Genomic DNA, 18,602 nt, shown 5'->3' on the forward strand with positions numbered 1-18,602 from the left:
TGTAATAAAAGAGGCAATTTAAGTGAAATATATACTAAAGTAATGGGGAGAGTTGTTCAAGAGTGACATCACACATGTTTGTCGCATTGCCAATGTGAGGATCTCCATAGCATTAGTGATTGCAATATTCAAAAGCTCATAACTTTCTTATTACTTGTCCGATTTTTCTCAAACTTTCGTTGATCTGTTTCTTTGATTTTTCTGTTTTCAAACAAGCTATCTCGGTCCAAAGGTTTCATTCTCCTTTAAAATTTGGTAAATCTACAAATCGTTTATGGAAGTTGGCTGCTTGTAGTTGAAGACAAACCGCGCCCATCCAAAGGAAAAGCGGATCCGTGAGTGCCGGCACTTGAGCTTTCCGTTTGTCCTGAAGATTTACCCCCTGTTAATGGCCTTGACTTCATGTAGTTAATTGAACGTCGACTTTTCTCGTCTTCACAACATTGACAACGGAAGAAACGGAGCCACTCATTCCGCACTGACTTCAGCCTAAGACCGAACATGATGAAGATAAATAGTCCTTGGAGGGAGTTAAAGACCAGGAATAACACATTGAAAACGGAGCGAGCACCGCCGATAGCGAGAAACCCAAATGCCCACGTCAGTCCAAGGAGAAGAGTGAAAGCCACCAGATTTTGTAGCCGGCGCCATGTTTCGCTTCGCTTATCTTCACCCGTGCTTTTGTTTGCCGAAATCGTCCACCGTCCACAAGTTAAGCGATATGCGACGAGGATAAATATGATAGTATTGATGAGGACAATGGCGGCTACGGGGAGGAGCACGGAGTAATAGAGAACTGGTCCTGGTTGCACAAAACAACTGCAATGAAATAAGGGAAATGTTTATCTTCATACTTTTGTATAAGGAATATGATTTTGTTTTGTAGCTATTTCTATTTGTATTCCCATCTGTTATGCTATTTTCTTTCAACGTTCATGGAAGTATCTTTTTTTAATAAATCCTCATAATGGAGCCAAGAGAACACATCAAAAACTGTGGTGTTAACCGGTGTACATAGAGGACCACATCAGTTATTTTACACCGGTGTTAAATTGGTGGTGTTAGTTTTACACCTATAGGTGTTATTACAACACCTATGGTTTCTTACATTAACACTCTTTGGTGTTATGTTCAATCTCTAGGGTGTCATTTTAACACCTCAGGGTGTAGTCCTCTATTAATACAATTGGTGTCATTTTTAACACCAGTGTTTACAATGAACGATGCGTTTCAATTCTACAAAAATCTTCATAATCAGTGTCGTTAATGTGGATAGGACTAAAAAATATACCCTTTCCGTGTATATCGAATTAGCATCATCACTCAATAAGAAGGTGATACTTAAGGATCTCCTATCCAACGAGTAATATAAGATATTATGAAAAAATATTAGTGGTGCCATACAGGCATACGTACTATGTGTTATCTCCAAGATAGAATTCTCTGTCGATACAAACTATGATGATACATACTATTAACGGAGAACCTGTGGAAATACAAAGGGATATACATTATGCACTCACTAACCCTTTCTAAAGACATGTGATTGCATCAAATATAAAGAGAATAACATGACGAGGTTCGGGGTTTTATTTTTCTCATCATCATGCTAAACAAACGACGAAATTTGGGAAAATATCTAGAATTCACAAATTTCTTTAAAAAGGGTGTTCTCTGATGATCTGAAATAGGAATGTTAAACAATAAAAGCGTTGTATCACAACATGTTCACACTAAAAAAATTATTCAGCCAATGACATGGCAAAATTATTTGCAAATTTGTACAGTAAACTTGGGAGTACTGAAATGAATCTAAAATCATAATTACGTCTTCAACAACATCAGTGGTCTTTGACAATCCTCTTTGAGGAAGCACTGTGAGGACCAAGATAAGAAAGAGGCAAACCTACCCCATGCTAAGACACTTGATGTCCTTATGTACTTTGAGACAGTACCACTGTGAACGTTGACGAATAGGATATACATGTAGACAGCTTCTACTAACATCCATGCCATGGATGAGAGCAAGAAGAAATGAAGAATGAACCCAGCAATGACACAGCCAATGGTTGGGTATCGGAGATCAATTCCCACCAGGAAGTCTAGATATAGACCAAGTAAAGCCAAGCATAGATTTATATGGATCCGTTGAGGTTGACTGCTTCGGAGTTTTCTGTTTCAAAGTTGAACAATGAAAATAGAACGAATAAAAGTTGAACATATAGAACGAATGAAAGTTGAACAATGAAAATAGACTTGATTTTGACAATGCAATCAGAATAATGATGATGATGATGATGATAATGATAACGATGATAATGACAATACTGATAATAATTACAGCAGTATAGCGCTTTATGTAAAATATACAATCAGGGGCCCGTTGCATAAAACTTTTTACCTGAGAAAACTCAGGTTGTTTTTACCGGAGTTTTTGCCTTGTGTTAAAGTCAATGGCATAAATCAGACTAACCTTAGTCTTCAGTTTTTACCAGGGTTTTCTCAGGTAAAAAGTTTTATGCAACAGGCTCCTGACCCCACAGAACGCAGTCTTTAAAAAATCAGTTGATTGTATTTTTGTGCAATAAATTTACATTAAATTGTGCATATAAAGGGGTTCCATCAGCCTTTACATTTCGATGTATACATTACACTGATAATCATCAGGGTTTTTGTTCACAGGATCATACCAGTTTATCTTTTAAGAAACGTCACATTAAGAAATTTGCTTCCCCAGTTTTCACCTTCCTCGTTGAAAAGTGCACAGTTGAGTAATAATTGCCAAGATCATGGTGCCCTCCCCCCCAAAAAAAAAACAACTTTGCCGACTTAAGATGAAGTCGGGTTATTCTCACTAAAATAAAATAGTGAAATTACATCGTTTTAAGTAAATTGGCCAAAACATATTCTTAATGAGGATTCATTATCTTTGAACATCTAAGCTAGTCATATCTCTAAACCAAAACCATTCTCATTTCCTGCATGGTCATCTTGGACTATGACTATTATAGTAGCTGGTGGTGGGACTGTTCACAGCGTCAGTTCCCATTTTCTTTAGTATGTTCTAAGTCTTCATCATTATCTGCCATCGCTTTTCCCTCTCCCGTATCTGTCTAAACATTCACTGAATAGTGCGTGATTTACATCAAGATATTTTGACTAACATGGAACTGAGTAGGGTTACACTTACTTAACACATATAAAGGTGATCAGTAGGATGACGAGACATAGAGAAGAGATACCGCAGCCGATCATGCTCAGAATATCCAAAACAAAAATATTAATGTCACCAGATACGTCCTGTCAATAAATAATTCATATCATGAACAATAAATAACTATACCATTTTCGATTAACAAATGTATAGAATGAATAAACGAGAAAGCAAAACTCCAGCATTATCAGACGAATAATGTTAATATATTATCACGGTTATATATTTAATTATTTTCGCAGTTTAGGAAATAACGTTTAACGAAGAAGTTACTACGACGTTGATTAAATTCAACGTTTTTTCACCCCCATATTCGTGGAAATGAAAAGGGTACATGTGGAGAATAGCGTCTGAATAAATCATAATAAAAATGCAAGATTACGCCCTCGAATTCATAATACAATTCAAAATCGTATCAAGTACTAAATGTGATAAACACTAAAGATCTATTTATTGAAAGTTTATAAGCCCTCGTGAAGTCAATTGTGTTAATAATGTACACACACTTGGATGACGTAATGACACTACACACATTTTGAATAAAACGGAAAATCCGTCGAATACCCGTACCAATAGAACAGCAAAACTCGTAAGATGATCGCAAAGACATCGTATTCTATCGATCTCCGGTAAATCTTCCCGTCGACACCCTCTCGTCGACCACTGACCACCAATAATGGTCTTTTCCCAGAATACACACGACCTATTATCAACTGTTTCATCGTCATCCGTGACCTGCCATAAAAAAAATATGTAGAAAGATGTAATACTCATTAATTCATATTAAATATTGGCATATTATTGGACTAAAACAATTGTTGTTTAACAACCCTAATGTTCTGAAACGCTCTCTCACTCTTTTTGAAAATTTCTACACTGTCCATTCAAATTATCCTTTGATTTCAACACTTTCCTCATTTTCTTATCGATTCAATATTGTGTTAGGCCTTCTTAACGTAACTGTGACACACTAGTATCGATAACCAATGCATCACTTTCCCAAGATTTCTAGTTAAAGACAAGTTGCTTGAAACAGTCATCGATGTGCAAGTGCAAGTTCCAGCGGTAAGTTTTGAAAAAAAAAGGCGGTAACTTTCATATCAGCGGTCAACGGTAAGATTACTTCTACTCACTGACCTTTTACTGTAGTAACACTAATTATACCGTAATCATGGTATGGTAACTATGAACATAATTCTAGTTGTTTGTTTCTGAGAGATCAAGGAGTCACTTATCTTTACCCATAAGTCATCCATATTGTTTTACATCATCTTTATCACATATTGTTTTTGATCACTCATGTCGCACGCTACACCCCTTTATTTTATTTATTTATTTTCAGTTTTATTTAAACAGGGTGGCTTCCTCAGTTAACAATCTGCTGTCCTTGAGGGCCCTGATTCATATTACGAGTAATTTATTATTTTTTAATTATTAATATACATTGTAAATCAACCATTGGAATTGGGACAGGAGGCTTCATGCCACACTTATTCTATTAAATTGTTTCTGTCCCTGGCGTTCCAATGGTTGATATTTCTTATTTTGTATTGTTTATACCGAAATGTATTTTTGTATTATTTGCCGAATAAATAATAATAATGATAAATAATGATTTTTATATATCACAGCCAGATACTGAAACAAGAGGGGCAGCGCCAGTATATTTTGAGAGAGGGCCAGAACTATTTGGTTATTTTCCCACTTGGTTTGCTAGTGCCCTTTGGTAACGCAAGAGCTCCCCCGGAGAGGACCTTAAGCCATCGATCCTCCGGTTGCTTGCTCATAAGCATTCATGTTTTCTTAGTAATCAGGTCTATAATCACAACCGCGTACAATTTATTACAACATTGTTTACATTAAAATTTATTGCATCGTACTTAACATTATGTTTGATGATAGTTACCATATATCAGCATTTGCGCTTATGGTAATTCAAATGATATGCAAAGGGAACCTGACCTTTCTAAGGATTATCTCGTTGCTCTCTCTGTCAAGAAAATTTGGACGGAAAGTCGAGGGAATAGATGGGAGAATTTCATCGGAAGTAAATAACAATTTGACTCCTACTTTAAGAAATCATGACCTGAAAACTTTTCAGTAAGTCCTCTGTACATTCATTTTTGGCTAAGTTGCAGGAGATGCATCTTGTTTGTCCTTTCTGTTTATTTAGAGACAAAGCAGTATTTGACATGTAATTACTTTCTCGACCTTTGCAAAGATTGACAGGAGTTAGGAATTTACATTAAGTTCCAGGAAGGCGGTTTCGATTTCCTGTCCCATCGGTAAATTCTGGACATCGAATCCCTCAATGGTTGCCGAGATGATTCGAGAACCAACGGCTTGTCGACGGCCAGGTTCTAAGGTGTTATGTTGGTTGCCACTCTGGAACAGTCGGCTGTTTTGGAATACGAAGAAAGTAATTGGTACCATGCTCTCGCCTGGTGATTGAAAGAAAAGGCTAGTTTAAATCACAAGAAAATCATGTTAATTTCACATTGGTGCTAATATTATCATAATGAGAATTCATAGTGGATATTCTGTCTACGTTTTGTCCTTTCCCTGCTCTAAGCAAACGAAACGCATGGCAGTGAGGGCATATGCCATTCAAAGCATTATACTTTATTTTCTTCATCTGGTATATATCGTATTATAATATTTCATGGGGTCCAATCAATGATTTGAAGCTCTTTAGTTTTTAATAACATATAAATATATATAAATTTTCAAATGTTTGAATGCTCTTCGATTACTAATCCAGTTCCCGAACTTTAATATATCAATTTATCTTCAATCAATACCTGAAGATATGGAATCCAGAATGCCGCTAGGGAGGCTAACAACAGCTTCAAACTCGTTAATGGGCATCGCATCTAAATCGAAAAACACCATAGTACTGTTTTCTCCAAGGACTTCATTGTAAGCATTGTTTCCTGATCCAACAACACTTTGACTTCCAAACCCGATACCTCCCTGTACTGTTGTTCTTGGAATATTCAGGGCCACTACGGCAATGCTATCATCAACGACAGTCAGGTTTGAACCATCACCCTGGGTTTGGAAGAGGGTTAGTTGATCTTCCAAAGAATCGAGGATGCGAGTAGGTGCTCCGGCATCGATGGCGATTACGAAATCCTCGTCACTAACCTGCAGAACGTTGTTGACAGTGTTGATCACGTTCACTGTTACCTGAAATTAAAAAAAAAGCGGTAGCAATTCTCAATGCACTTAAGCCATCTATGAACAGACTAAACGACAGTCTGAATTTGAAGATAGCAGGACAGAAATTGTGAGTTTCAGATATGAACGTGTAAACTAACCTAAACTATTAAAAAATGTATTACGCTTTTGAGAATCGCTAGGTTATCCTTATAGGCCCTAACTTATTTTCTGAAGGTGTAGTGAAGAGAAAAATAAAACGACAGTCCAGTAACCTAGTTACTACGCTATCCTTTCTAAATGACATATCCTTCATCAGGACCAGACAGGGTCGCATATTGACGTATGCCTATCTGTCCTGAGCCAAAGGAGAGTTACACGACGGAGTTGGACGCAACTGAGCAGCACTAGTAGACCATGTGCAATACATCTTGACAAGCGATCTAATTCTGTCTATTAACAAAAGCCTCTGAATGAAATAGAAATGATACTCTTGGAATAATCCCGAAAGCAATTTCGGACAAGCTTTGTGCATTTAATTTAAATTAATTTTGCTCGTACACGTAGGGCTAATATCCATCGAATTGCAAATTCAGACAAAAAAAAAGTATTTTCCTAATCGTAGCCAAAGCTACCAACATAGTCGATCAGAAAGTTGGGTGTAAGCATGGACCCAAAGGTCCCCATAGATAGCAGGTCCAGAAGGCCTACAAGGGAGAGGGTGGGGGATCTGAATATTCTATCATACCTACCTCCATTGACGAGTCCTGTACGCTGACAATGTTTTCCAGTGATGTCGCAATAGATTCAAGTCCATCGGCTGTGATCGAGGAAGTGTCATTGGTGACTTTGGCGAGGTCACTTGAGTATTCCGTTACGTTGTCTTTTGAAATGGGTGCCTTCGAAACGAATAAAATATTTAAAAAATCATTTTATATCACTTTTGTTTTATTATTGCTTCTTTATTTTTAATCAAATACCTCCAAATGGCGCCATTAACCTTTTATCAAATTTCATACATCATTTTTGTTCTCACAATATAACTTGTATTGCTCGTAATATAAAAAAAATCCCGATGACGAATCTTCGAAGTGTAATAGTGAATAATAATCCATGATATCACGAATCATAATATTCTTTATTTTCAATAGTCGAATTTAGCCACGTATATATCAATGTTGTCGCCAACTGAATTATGATTATCAGTCACGTCCAAGTACTGAATGGTTCATTAAGAGTTCTGAGAGGGATAACCTATCCATATCTGTCAGATCCTTCTCAGCAATGCATGGTAATGAATTATTGATACAAGCAATGATATTTTGCGTCCTAATCATGTAGAGATTAAATTATTGTAGGAAATGCTGTCATAACTCACATTCGCTATGTCATCAAGGACTTGATTAGTATTATCATTTTCGTCGAAGCATTCAGAGGGGACAGGGTCGGCCCAGTAAGCTTGGGTAATGAAATCACCCAAGCAAGTCCTTCTGGCTCGAGGTACAGGAGCTGAAGAGAAAACAACATGAAATGTGGGTTTTATATGTTGCAAAAAAGAATACAGATATAATAATAGTAATTATAAAGAGAGGGAGAGAGGGAGAGAGTATGTGTGTGGGGTGTTGGTGTATTTATGTAGGTTTTGTATTGGAAAAAAAAGAACGTACATTAAGCGAGAGTGATGGGCCGGTGTGTGTGTGGGGAGGGTGTGCGTACATGTATGGAATGTGTGCGCGGATGTTTTGTTTTGCAAAGAATAAAAGAAATTGAGAGATAGATGGATGGTACGTGTCAGGGGCGTCGATCTATTTTATAGACGGGGGCAAAATAATGAGTCATAAATCAACATTACAAAGACGATCGATCGCACAAAACAAACAAATTCACCCCGACACACACCCCTCACCCATACATAATACATGATATATATACACAACAAAAAAGTAAGTCCCCCCTAAATCAAATTGCTGTAACGTTTGAACCAAATTAGTTTGAGATATGAGATTTCATAGGTGGTTTTCTGCACTCATTAAGCAACTTCTGAGGAAAAGTGAGATCGATAGGTTGAGTCATGCACTCGCATCATGACCTTCGCCGAGTGAAGACGCAACCTTGCAGCGGCTCCAAAACAGCTCACCCACGTGTAATTGGAATAAGAAAATTTTGTGAGGAACACGCGGCAACACGAGTGAAAGAACGAGAACTATGGAATCTGGAAGGGGGAAGCGGCCGCGCCCTGCTAAAACGCCAACCAACCCTCTTTCTTCTGAGGCGGCAATTTTACCGGCTATTCAGCTTATGTTGAATGAACAGTCAACTAAATTTGAAAATCGTTTTTCGGTTTTGGAAAACAAAATTTTGAAAGAAATTAAGCTGATACGTGAACAATGCGCTGAGGTGGTTGCCACTGTTGAACATCATTCCATAGAGCTGAAGGAAATGAAACAGGAAATGGAAAAGCTAAAAGAAGAAATGGCTATCGCCGAAAAAGAAAATAAGGAGGAGCTCGACAAAATGGAAACCTATGTAGCAAGAGAGAACTTGGTATTCCTTAATGTACCGGTGCCTGAAAAGGTAACAAGAGAAGGAGGAAATGAAAATGTGGAAGAAACAATGAAAGAGTTTATGATAAATAAACTACAGTTCACAGAGCAGGAGGTGGAAGGTATCGAGTACCAACGTATACACCGTGTCCAAGCCGGAACGTCACCAAGGCCAATCAAAGTAAGATATCTACGTTATGCGGATAAGGTGTCTATTCAGCAGAGGGCGAATCTCTTGAAAAATACGAGGATGTATATAACGGATGATCTATCTCGGAGGGTGAGAATGGAAAGGAGGAGCCAGGTCGAGGCGTTAAAGGCAGCGACGAGGGGAGCGTGAAAGGAAAATTAGATTATGCAGAAAAAAAAGCGATTAAAAATATTCAAATTCAAGAGGAAAATCCTGTGAAATTATCTTCAACTCCATCAGATTATTTGGTCTCCTGAAGCACTTGGGAAATACATCGTTGGAAATAAACTGTGAAGACGGAGATGCTGAAACATTGTAAGTGAAGTTTGTTTATTTCGACACACAGTATCAAAAGGAAACTTGCTTCAAGATGTGAGATATAAATTTTATTTGAGAGTAATAGACATTTATTCATATCTGTTTGAGTATTGGTTAGGATGGTTAGTATGGATAACATGGATAATGAGACCAAATGTTTAAAACTTTTTGGGGGGTCAGTATATATGGTGGACACAGAAAAGAAACTTACTTAATAAGAAAGTGTAAAGAGTTTCTGGGAAATTGCCAGAGAAAGAAAGTGCTTGGAAACGTAGATAGAAAGAACGATTTATTTGCAAAGTCTATATAGGTAAATCTAGGAAAAAGGTGATTTGATTTTAGATATGATATCCTTTATTAAACTATACGTGAAACTGATGTTTATAGGCAACGGAGGTCCTGGTAAACTGTAGCAACATCCAAAAAAAAAGAGTAAAAAGGATTGTACAGAAAGGGAAGTGCTGTTTGATAGCTGTACAATATTTTTTTTCATTTGCTTGCTAAGTATACAGTACTTAAGTCATTTGTTTTTATTGTGAGATACATGTTTTTCATATCGTTGTGCAATTTGTTTTAAATCCCAAAGAGAAATACAGGGCGCCCCTTTGCCTGGTTCAGGCAAGGATTACTGAAATGGATAATTTTAGTGTTTTAGTAGAAATTATACTTTTTAGAGAAAAATTGCACATTTTGGAGGGTAACTAGTATCAGAAGATAATTACTTAGTCTCTTTAGAAATGGATGTGTTCATTGCAATATTGGGTATCATTTTGAATATATATACATATAACCTCCGCTTGTATGTCGCTGTTCATCCTTGCTTGAACAAATAAAAACCAAAATGAAGAATAAAATTGTCAATAGGCCTATTTCGCTATCCGGTTAGAGGTCTATTGTATGCAACGAAGTTTTGTTTAAAGGGCGAAATGGCGAATGTTTCAGGTATTGAATGAACATCGCAGTGACTTGCGGTAGGGAGTGGCCCATGATTGCACATCCTTTTCATCCTTGTATTATCGGAGTAGACTATAGTGAATTTATACAAATGAACAACTCTTATGACATTTTTATGTTTATTTTCAAAGCCAGTAGAATAGAAGGGCATATATTTTGAGAGTATTTGTAAAAAGAAATCACACAGTCCGGCCATTTTGTATCAGGCATATAGTGGCAGTTAAAAATAAGAGAGAGAAGTTTGAAAAATGTTGCAAATCCTCAAGAATGGCAAATTTTCTTGTTGTAAATGTAAACCTATTATGTTTGTTGAATAGTTGCAAGTGCCTATTTGGTTAGATTTCAAAATCAAAAGGAATAACAGTGTATCCTTTTCCCCCAATCAATGCAATGATGAATTTGGAACATCTGAAGGGGGATATCCTGAAATATCTTTCCCAAGAAATGCAAAGTTTATTCTTTTGAAGAACGATTATTTGGAACGTAAAGCATCGTATTGATTGTTAGAAGTATTTAATGTTAGATAAGCATTTCTTTCTCATAAGGCCTATAGAATTGGAGTGCCTATTTATACAGGATCAACACTATTAATATTGCTTGTCCCGGGGAATGTTGCTCATATTCAAGGAGGGATAATACGAAGTTTTTGTTTAAAAGTAGAACCATAAGATGGAATTTGGAGAGTTCGAGGCATTGATTGGGTACAAAACATTGCATTAACTTGACTAAAATTATTGTATGGTGAGTTGCGCATGATCGCTTCTCGTTTCATCCTCTATGAATTACCAAAGTGACACTATATAGAAACAAATAACACCTTGAATTTTCAATGCGTTATTAATCCAGTAGGTGAAAAGAAATAACTCTTGAGAGTACCCTACAAAAAATAAGCAGTCCAGTCATTCTTGTACTTAGGTACAGTAGAAATTAAAAAAAGAGAATTTTGAAAAGGACTGCAAATTCTTGAGATGGAAAGCTTTCATGTTGTAATGTGTTTAATAGATGAATAGCAGGAGTATGTATGCTTAAGTGTCTGTATGTTTGGTTATTAAAAAGGAACAACAAAGTGTTTCCTTTTCTTCTCCCCCAATAGATGCAAGGATGAATTTGAAATAAAAGAGTAGCCTGAAATGTATTAAGAAATGCAAGTTTATTGTCTTGAAGCATTGATTAGGAACACAAAGTATTGTATTGCTTGCTATAAGCAAGCATTTTTTTTTTGTTCTTCATTACACAAATTAGGCCAATAGAATTAGAGAAATGGCCATCAGCATGCTCACATGCATGCTTTAGGAATGTTGCACAAATACCAGAGAGACACTGAAGTTTTTTTGTTTGTTTATTATTAGGAACATGAGGCATTGATTGAGGTATGGTGACTTGCGTTAGGAGTTGCGCTTGGTCGCATCTCTTATTCATGCTTGCATCAGTTGGGTAAACCAAAGTGAATTCAAACAAATATGTAACGGTTTGGATCTCTATTTTTTCAGCAATATGAAAAAATCACAATTCTTGAGAGTTTCTTATAAACAACAACATTTGCAACATTACTGCAACTTTGCAATGATATATATATATATATATATATATATATTGAGCATAACGGACGTAGAAATGTTATTTCTGACGATGGTCCAACAACCATAGGTTTGAAATTTGTCTAGTGATAATGTTACTTGAATACTTTCTGTATATTACAAGAGCTTACTTGTTTAGATTTCAAAAGGGAACAATAAAGATTTTCTTATTAATGCAGGTTTGAATCTGAAACAATCAAAGGGCAATGCCATGATATATTCTCACCAACGAGAGGATTGTTGTGTAATATTGAAAAGAGGGAAACGATGATTGCTTTTGCGTTCATGATGGAAATGGAGTGATTGATTAGTAGGGGTATAAACAACAATATATGAAAGCATTATTGGTGAGTTGAGCAAGATTGTATCTCATTTTCAACCTTGCATTAATTAAGTAAACTAAAATGTGTATACAACTTGGTGAAATTATATCAACGAGCAATACTGACTTTGTTTCTCACATTCACAAGAAGAAAGGGACGTAAGTCTTGAGTTTCTTACGAAAGAACAGCATGTTGAATACCGCAGTTTAGACATTTTGTATAGAGCATTCATATATTTAAAAAGGAAAAGTTTAGAGAATGTATAACAATTTCAAGATGTGGAACATGCCTATTATTAGTTTGCTTTTTCATATTTTTTGGCTCGTGTATGCTCCAAGTGTTTGTTTGCTTAGTTTTTAAGAAAGAAAAGAATACCAGGTGTTCCTTTATGTAAGATGGAACTAAATAGTCAAAAGGAGGATATCCTCGATACAATGTCCAAAACTGCATGGTTTATTGATTTGAACCAGATTAGGTACATTACCAGCAGTGGAATTTATTGCCACATAAGTATTTTGTCCTTTATTCCTGACATTAATATGGAAACTAGTGTGTGTTTTTTTTTTTTTTTCTCTTTTAAGTATAACCCTTTAATATGCTAATATGGAATCCAATATCAGGACTAGCTTTTGTACATTGTTATATAGGAATTGGGTATTTAGTTACAGAAAGGTGAATCTCAGGACTGTTTGATTTTTTTTATCTATAGAGACTGGGGGTTGGGAGTGCCTTAATTGGGGCCTTGTTTGGCTATGTTTCAATGGAGCACGTGTCATTGTTTACTTGTGTTGTTTTTGTCGGGGATATAGTCTGTGTATTACCGGCGGAGGCAATGCGGGTGGGGTAGTGGCAACTGCGTGTTTGAGTTGGTGCGGCCGAGCAGGGTCCCCGGGCGTTCCTAGTCCCCTTGTTTCTATCATATAAGTTCTTATTAACAAGAAAAAATATTCTGGCTTAGTAGATATAAGTTTGAAATTTAACTTATTAATGTGGGATATGCTGATTGAATGCCAGTTGTTTTTTTTCATTATTAATCTTATTGACAGCTATTTCTTTATATTTAATAAGACAAAGAAAAAAGTCAAGAAGGGGTAGATTTTTATTATTGGAAATACTACAGCAACCTGTGAAGTAGGGTGAGCTGTGAGGGAGTGCTGCTTTGGAGAGGGTCGTATAGATGGGATTTCTTCCCTTTTTTTTTTACCTGCAGGAATTACGAGCAACTTATTTAGGATTTTTAGAGATAATGTTCTACATGGAAGGGATAACAATACTCGAATTAATCGACATTCATTTTTGTTTTAAACAATGTCGCAATAAATTAGATTTTATCATTCAATTATGTACTGCAGTTACACTAGGAAATCCAATCCTCACTCTCCCTATAAATAGCATAGTGAAAATCTTAGTTTTTATACAAAAAAATGGTGGAATGATCTTTTTAGATTTTTTTAATGAATAGATGTTTAAATTGTAATTTTGTTCCTTAAATGTTAGAGGAATAAGAGAATGCTCGAAAAGGGGACGAATACTTTAATGGTGCAAAGAAAAGGGGATGTAATTTTTTTACAGGAGACGTATAGTACAAAAGAAGTAGAGGATAGATGGAGTTCTGGGTGGGATGGGTCATGTTATTATAGTCATGGAACAAATCACAGCAAAGGAGTACTCATTCTTATCAAAATTTCGCTAGACTTTAAACTTATAAATATAAAACAAGATGACGAAGGGCGATACATACTCATTGATTGTGAAATCCAAGGACATAGAATGGTCCTTTGTAATGTATACTTACCGACGAGGGATAAAGAAAATCATCAAATAAAATTTTTAAAGGATATGATTATAAAGTTAAAAAAAATAATAATTGTAACAAACCTGTTTTAATGGGAGGAGATTTTAATATAATGAATTCTGATTTAGATTATAATGGAACAGTGAAACAAAAATTACATGATAAGGTTAGTAAAGAAGAAGAAAATTTTATGGAGGAACTACAATTGATAGACATATGGAGGAAGAGAAATCCATTGAAAAGAAAATTTACCTTCACTAAGAATAATCCATTTAGGAAAAGCAGATTAGATCATTGGCTAATATCATATGATTTTGTAAATGTTGTTATTAGGTGCAAAATTTTACCATCTATAGCTCCTGACCATTCAGCTATATTTATGTTTTTGTTTGATAAAATTGAGAAGGAAATGCGTAAAAAGAATGGTTCTTATTGGAAATTTAATAATAGCCTTTGTGGTAATGTAGAATATGTGAAAAAAATGAAAATAGAAATACTTACATTAAAGGAGTAAATAAAAACAGAAGTTAAAGATAGAAGAGTTGTATGGGATTATTTGAAAATGAAAATAATGTCTTTCACAAGAACTTTTTCGAAAAAAACTGGCTAAGGAAAAAAAATGAAAAAGAATCTCTCGAAAAGGAATTGGAATGTTTAGAGAGTAGTTGCGTAAATTCAGTAGATGAAGAATTAATTAAAAAGATAGAAAAGAAAAGGAAAGAACTTGCAGACAGTTACGATTACATTAATGAAGGTATTAAAATTCGGTCTCGTGCGACATGGTACGAAAGTGGAGAAAGGGATACAAGGTACTTTAGTCAACTATTACAATCTAACAAAAAGAAAAGTACTATAACAAAATTAGTTAAGGTTAACGGAGAAATTACTGAAAATGAGAAGGAAGTTTTAAATGAAATTAAATCATTTTATACCCACCTTTATGCAAGGGAATACACGGGAGATTTTAGGGATTTCTTTAAAAATGTACCAACGTTATCATCTGAAGATTCTGAAAGCTGTGAAGGGGATATACTAGAAGAGGAGTGTATTTCGGTACTGAAAGAAATGAAGCAAAATAAATCCCCTGGAAACGATGGGTTAGCAGTTGAATTTTATTGTACATTTTGGGCTGAAATAAAGGATGTATTGATTGGGGCATTCAATGAAGCTTTTGTTCTTGGAGAACTTTCGGCATCACAAAAACAAGCAATTATTATTTTATTAGCTAAAGAAGGGAAAGACCCACATTACGTAAAGAATTATAGACCCATTTCGTTATTGAATACAGATTATAAGATCATATCCAAAGTTTTAGCAAAACGAATTAAAGAGGTTTTGGAGAGCGTTGTGTTAGCAGATCAAATAGGATTCATTAAAAACAGGAATATAGGAGAAGCTATTAGATTAATTGATGATATGCTTTTTCATACGTTATATAATAATATCCCTGGGTATATGATAGCAATTGATTTAGAAAAAGCCTTTGATTCGATATCCCACAAATTTTTACATCAAACATTAGGTTATGTATGCAGATGATATGTCTATATTTGTCCGAGATCTAGATTCAGTAAAAAAAGTAATAGAAATTTTAGAAAAATTCAGAAAAGTGTCAGGACTCAAAGTTAATAACGATAAGACGAAGGTTTTATTATTAGGTTCCTCCCAAGGAAAATCATATGATTTATCTTTTGGCCAAAAGGTGGATTTTATAAAGATTCTTGGTGTATTTTTTTCTTTAGATGTAGAAGTAAAAGAAAGATTGAAAGTCGGGAAAACATTGCTATGTATAAAACATTATAAAGAAATATTAAGTAAAATAAAGAAGTTGTTAAACTGGTGGAAGCAAAGAGATTTAACTTTGATGGGCAAAATACAACTATTAAAGCAGTTTATCTTTTCAAAATTCATATATGTGGCATCTCTTACACCAATTCCAGAATGGGTTTATGTTGAGCTTGATCAGTTGAATTTTACTTTTGTGGGATGGCAGAAATAAGATTAACAACAGAACGATGTATTTAGATTACCATCAAGGTGGCTTGAAAATGATGAATTTTCAATGGTTAATAAAGGCACAGAGAGTTATGTGGATTAAAAGACTAAACTAAAATAATGCAGTGAAATGGAAACAATATTTCAATTATGCCACAAAACATCTGGGAGGAAATTTTATATTTTCATGTCATTACTTGCTTGGATTGTTGGAGATAGCATTGCCGCAATTTTATATAGATTTGTTAGAAGTATGGATAGAGACGAAGGATTTTCGTTTAAAATCTGAAACATTTAAAGGAAATGAGATATTTTTTAACAATAAATTTGTACGAATTGAAGGGAAATGCATATTTAACCAAAAAATATATGAAAAAAATATTTACAGATTGAAACATATTATGGATTATGATGGAAACTAAAGGCCATTTTCGTACTTCCAAAGACAGGGTTTAAACATAGATGATTTTTATTTGATAGAGTCAATTTATAAAACTTTTCCAGTCAACGAAATATGAAAATAGATAGCAAAGAGGCTTCTCTTAGGGAAGAAATATCATTTATATCTGGAAAAAGAATTTTGTCAATGGAGGAGTAAGTATCTAAAAACGTTTATGCAAATTTTATGAAATGCAACTTCTCAATACCTGATGTTTTCGAAAGGTTAAAATACAAATATAGTTTCTCTTATGAAAAGATTGAACACATTTTTATGAGACCAAGACAATGTACTCTGAACAGTAGACTAACAGAATTTCACTTTAAAATGTTACACGGCACTGCTTACACAAATCATCACTTGTTCCGTTTTAAAATCTCACAAAATAACCTTTGTTGTTATTGTAAAAAAGAGGAGGAAACATATCGCCATCTTTTTTGGGAATGTGAATATGCTTGTCTGGTTTGGGATAATTGTAAGGAGATGTTTGGTTTTGTTTCTACGGGTAATTTAAGCTGGGAGAAAATTCTTGTAGGGGTAGAATTAAAGGACGAAGGAAAAGAACGCTTAATCAATCACTTTTTAATCTTTGTTAAATTTTTAATCTTCAAAGGGAGGGAAAAGGGTGCACATATAACCATGGATGAATTAAAAGGAAATTTAAAGAAGAAGAATGGGAAGAAAGAAGGCTGGCGCTAGGTAGAGGCAAGATGTCTCTTCATTTAAGGAAATGGGAAAATCTAAAAAGAATAAATAGGGAGAGTGAGGCAAAGGTATACATACGAGAGACAAAGCCACAAAACAAAATAAATAAAACACAGAAAAAAAAACCAATACGGAGAATTGCAGTCCCTTCCATGTAGAGTATAGGCATAAATGGGAGAATGCTCCTAACCTGGGGACGGAGGGGAGGGGGGGGGGTGGGAGGTGGAACAACATTTTTATCTTTTTTTTCTCTCTGATCATGTCATACATTTTTTTTAATATTTCATTTTGTAATTGCTGAAATGCATTAGTATTAATTTCTAGTATTTTTGAAGTTTGATGTATAAGTTGTATAATTATATTGTAATGGATTTATTGTATAATTTATAATTATGTTTCAAATAGTTTGTACAAATTGTTTATAGAATCTGATTGTGTATTTTGATTTGAGAGAATATAATAAAACATCCTTAAAAAAATGCATGAGTAATTAAAGATTGAATTAAAAATGACAATTTTTAAAAGTCACAAGAGTCGTTTTTCAGTTTGTTCAAAAACAAAGTTGGGCAAAAGTTGTTTTCAGGTGAATTTTATGGTGTTATGCTGTTTTACTATCCATCATTCAACCACTTCAGACCAGATTTTGATATCGTATTGCAGGGGCTGCGGAAGCGGGGGGGGGGGGGGGCTTCGGCCCCAACTTTTTTCCAAAAGCATGTACAAAAATGTAAAAATTACCCTACGATTTTGATTTTTTTGCATGATCAGTCCCCCTAACTTTTGGCTCAGTCTCCCCCCTTCCCACTTTGAAAACCGTTCTGAATTGTGACGTATCATAGGGGTTTATGGTAGTATCCTCTACAACTTGTTAGATCATGTTAAAATTTGAAAATGTTGGTGGCTCCCCCGATTATAGGCCCCTCCCCCATTTTAAAATTCTGGATCCACCACTGATTTGTCCATACACTCAACTGATCCTGAGAAATTGTAAGGAAAAGAATACATTTATGCAGTATAAAGAGTATTCATTCTAAGTTTTCGATTGTGCTCGCTCAACCATGAAAATGTTTAAAATTCGGAAAGTGCGTGGTGATAGAAATGATGGATGATAAAAACAGCAATTAAAGTCACATTAAATTTGAAACCGAATTTGCCCCCAATAATTACTTTAAAATGCGTCTGTGACATTGAAAATACAAATTTTCCCATTTTGATGCATGCTCACTCATCCATAAATAAACAAATCGATTTCATTTTTGCACAGAATTTTGTCCATAGGTTGATAAACATTACTGCCAAACGACATTGCTAAAGACAGCCTTGAAAAAAAGTTCCACCATATTAAATAAGGGGTTACTTATTCGTTAACATATGCACCCATAATGTACAC

General features: G+C 35.0%; 1 protein-coding gene across 1 annotated transcript in view; it reads right to left on the minus strand.

Moving 5' to 3' along the window:
- Positions 1–211: 211 nt before the first annotated feature.
- LOC121410460 overlaps positions 212–18,602 on the minus strand; it is a 38,056-nt gene continuing 19,665 nt past the window's right edge. The window contains exons 17-25 of the mRNA XM_041602563.1: positions 7,752–7,882; positions 7,126–7,272; positions 6,016–6,403; positions 5,459–5,655; positions 3,785–3,949; positions 3,191–3,300; positions 1,911–2,173; positions 1,417–1,486; positions 212–819 (exon numbers count right to left, since the gene is read on the minus strand). Of these exons, the coding sequence (XP_041458497.1) occupies positions 273–819; positions 1,417–1,486; positions 1,911–2,173; positions 3,191–3,300; positions 3,785–3,949; positions 5,459–5,655; positions 6,016–6,403; positions 7,126–7,272; positions 7,752–7,882 (2,018 nt within the window). The 3' untranslated portion in view covers positions 212–272. The remainder of the gene's footprint in view (positions 820–1,416; positions 1,487–1,910; positions 2,174–3,190; positions 3,301–3,784; positions 3,950–5,458; positions 5,656–6,015; positions 6,404–7,125; positions 7,273–7,751; positions 7,883–18,602) is intronic.

The sequence above is a fragment of the Lytechinus variegatus genome, chromosome 3, assembly GCF_018143015.1.
Source record: "Lytechinus variegatus isolate NC3 chromosome 3, Lvar_3.0, whole genome shotgun sequence".
NCBI lineage: Eukaryota > Metazoa > Echinodermata > Echinoidea > Temnopleuroida > Toxopneustidae > Lytechinus > Lytechinus variegatus.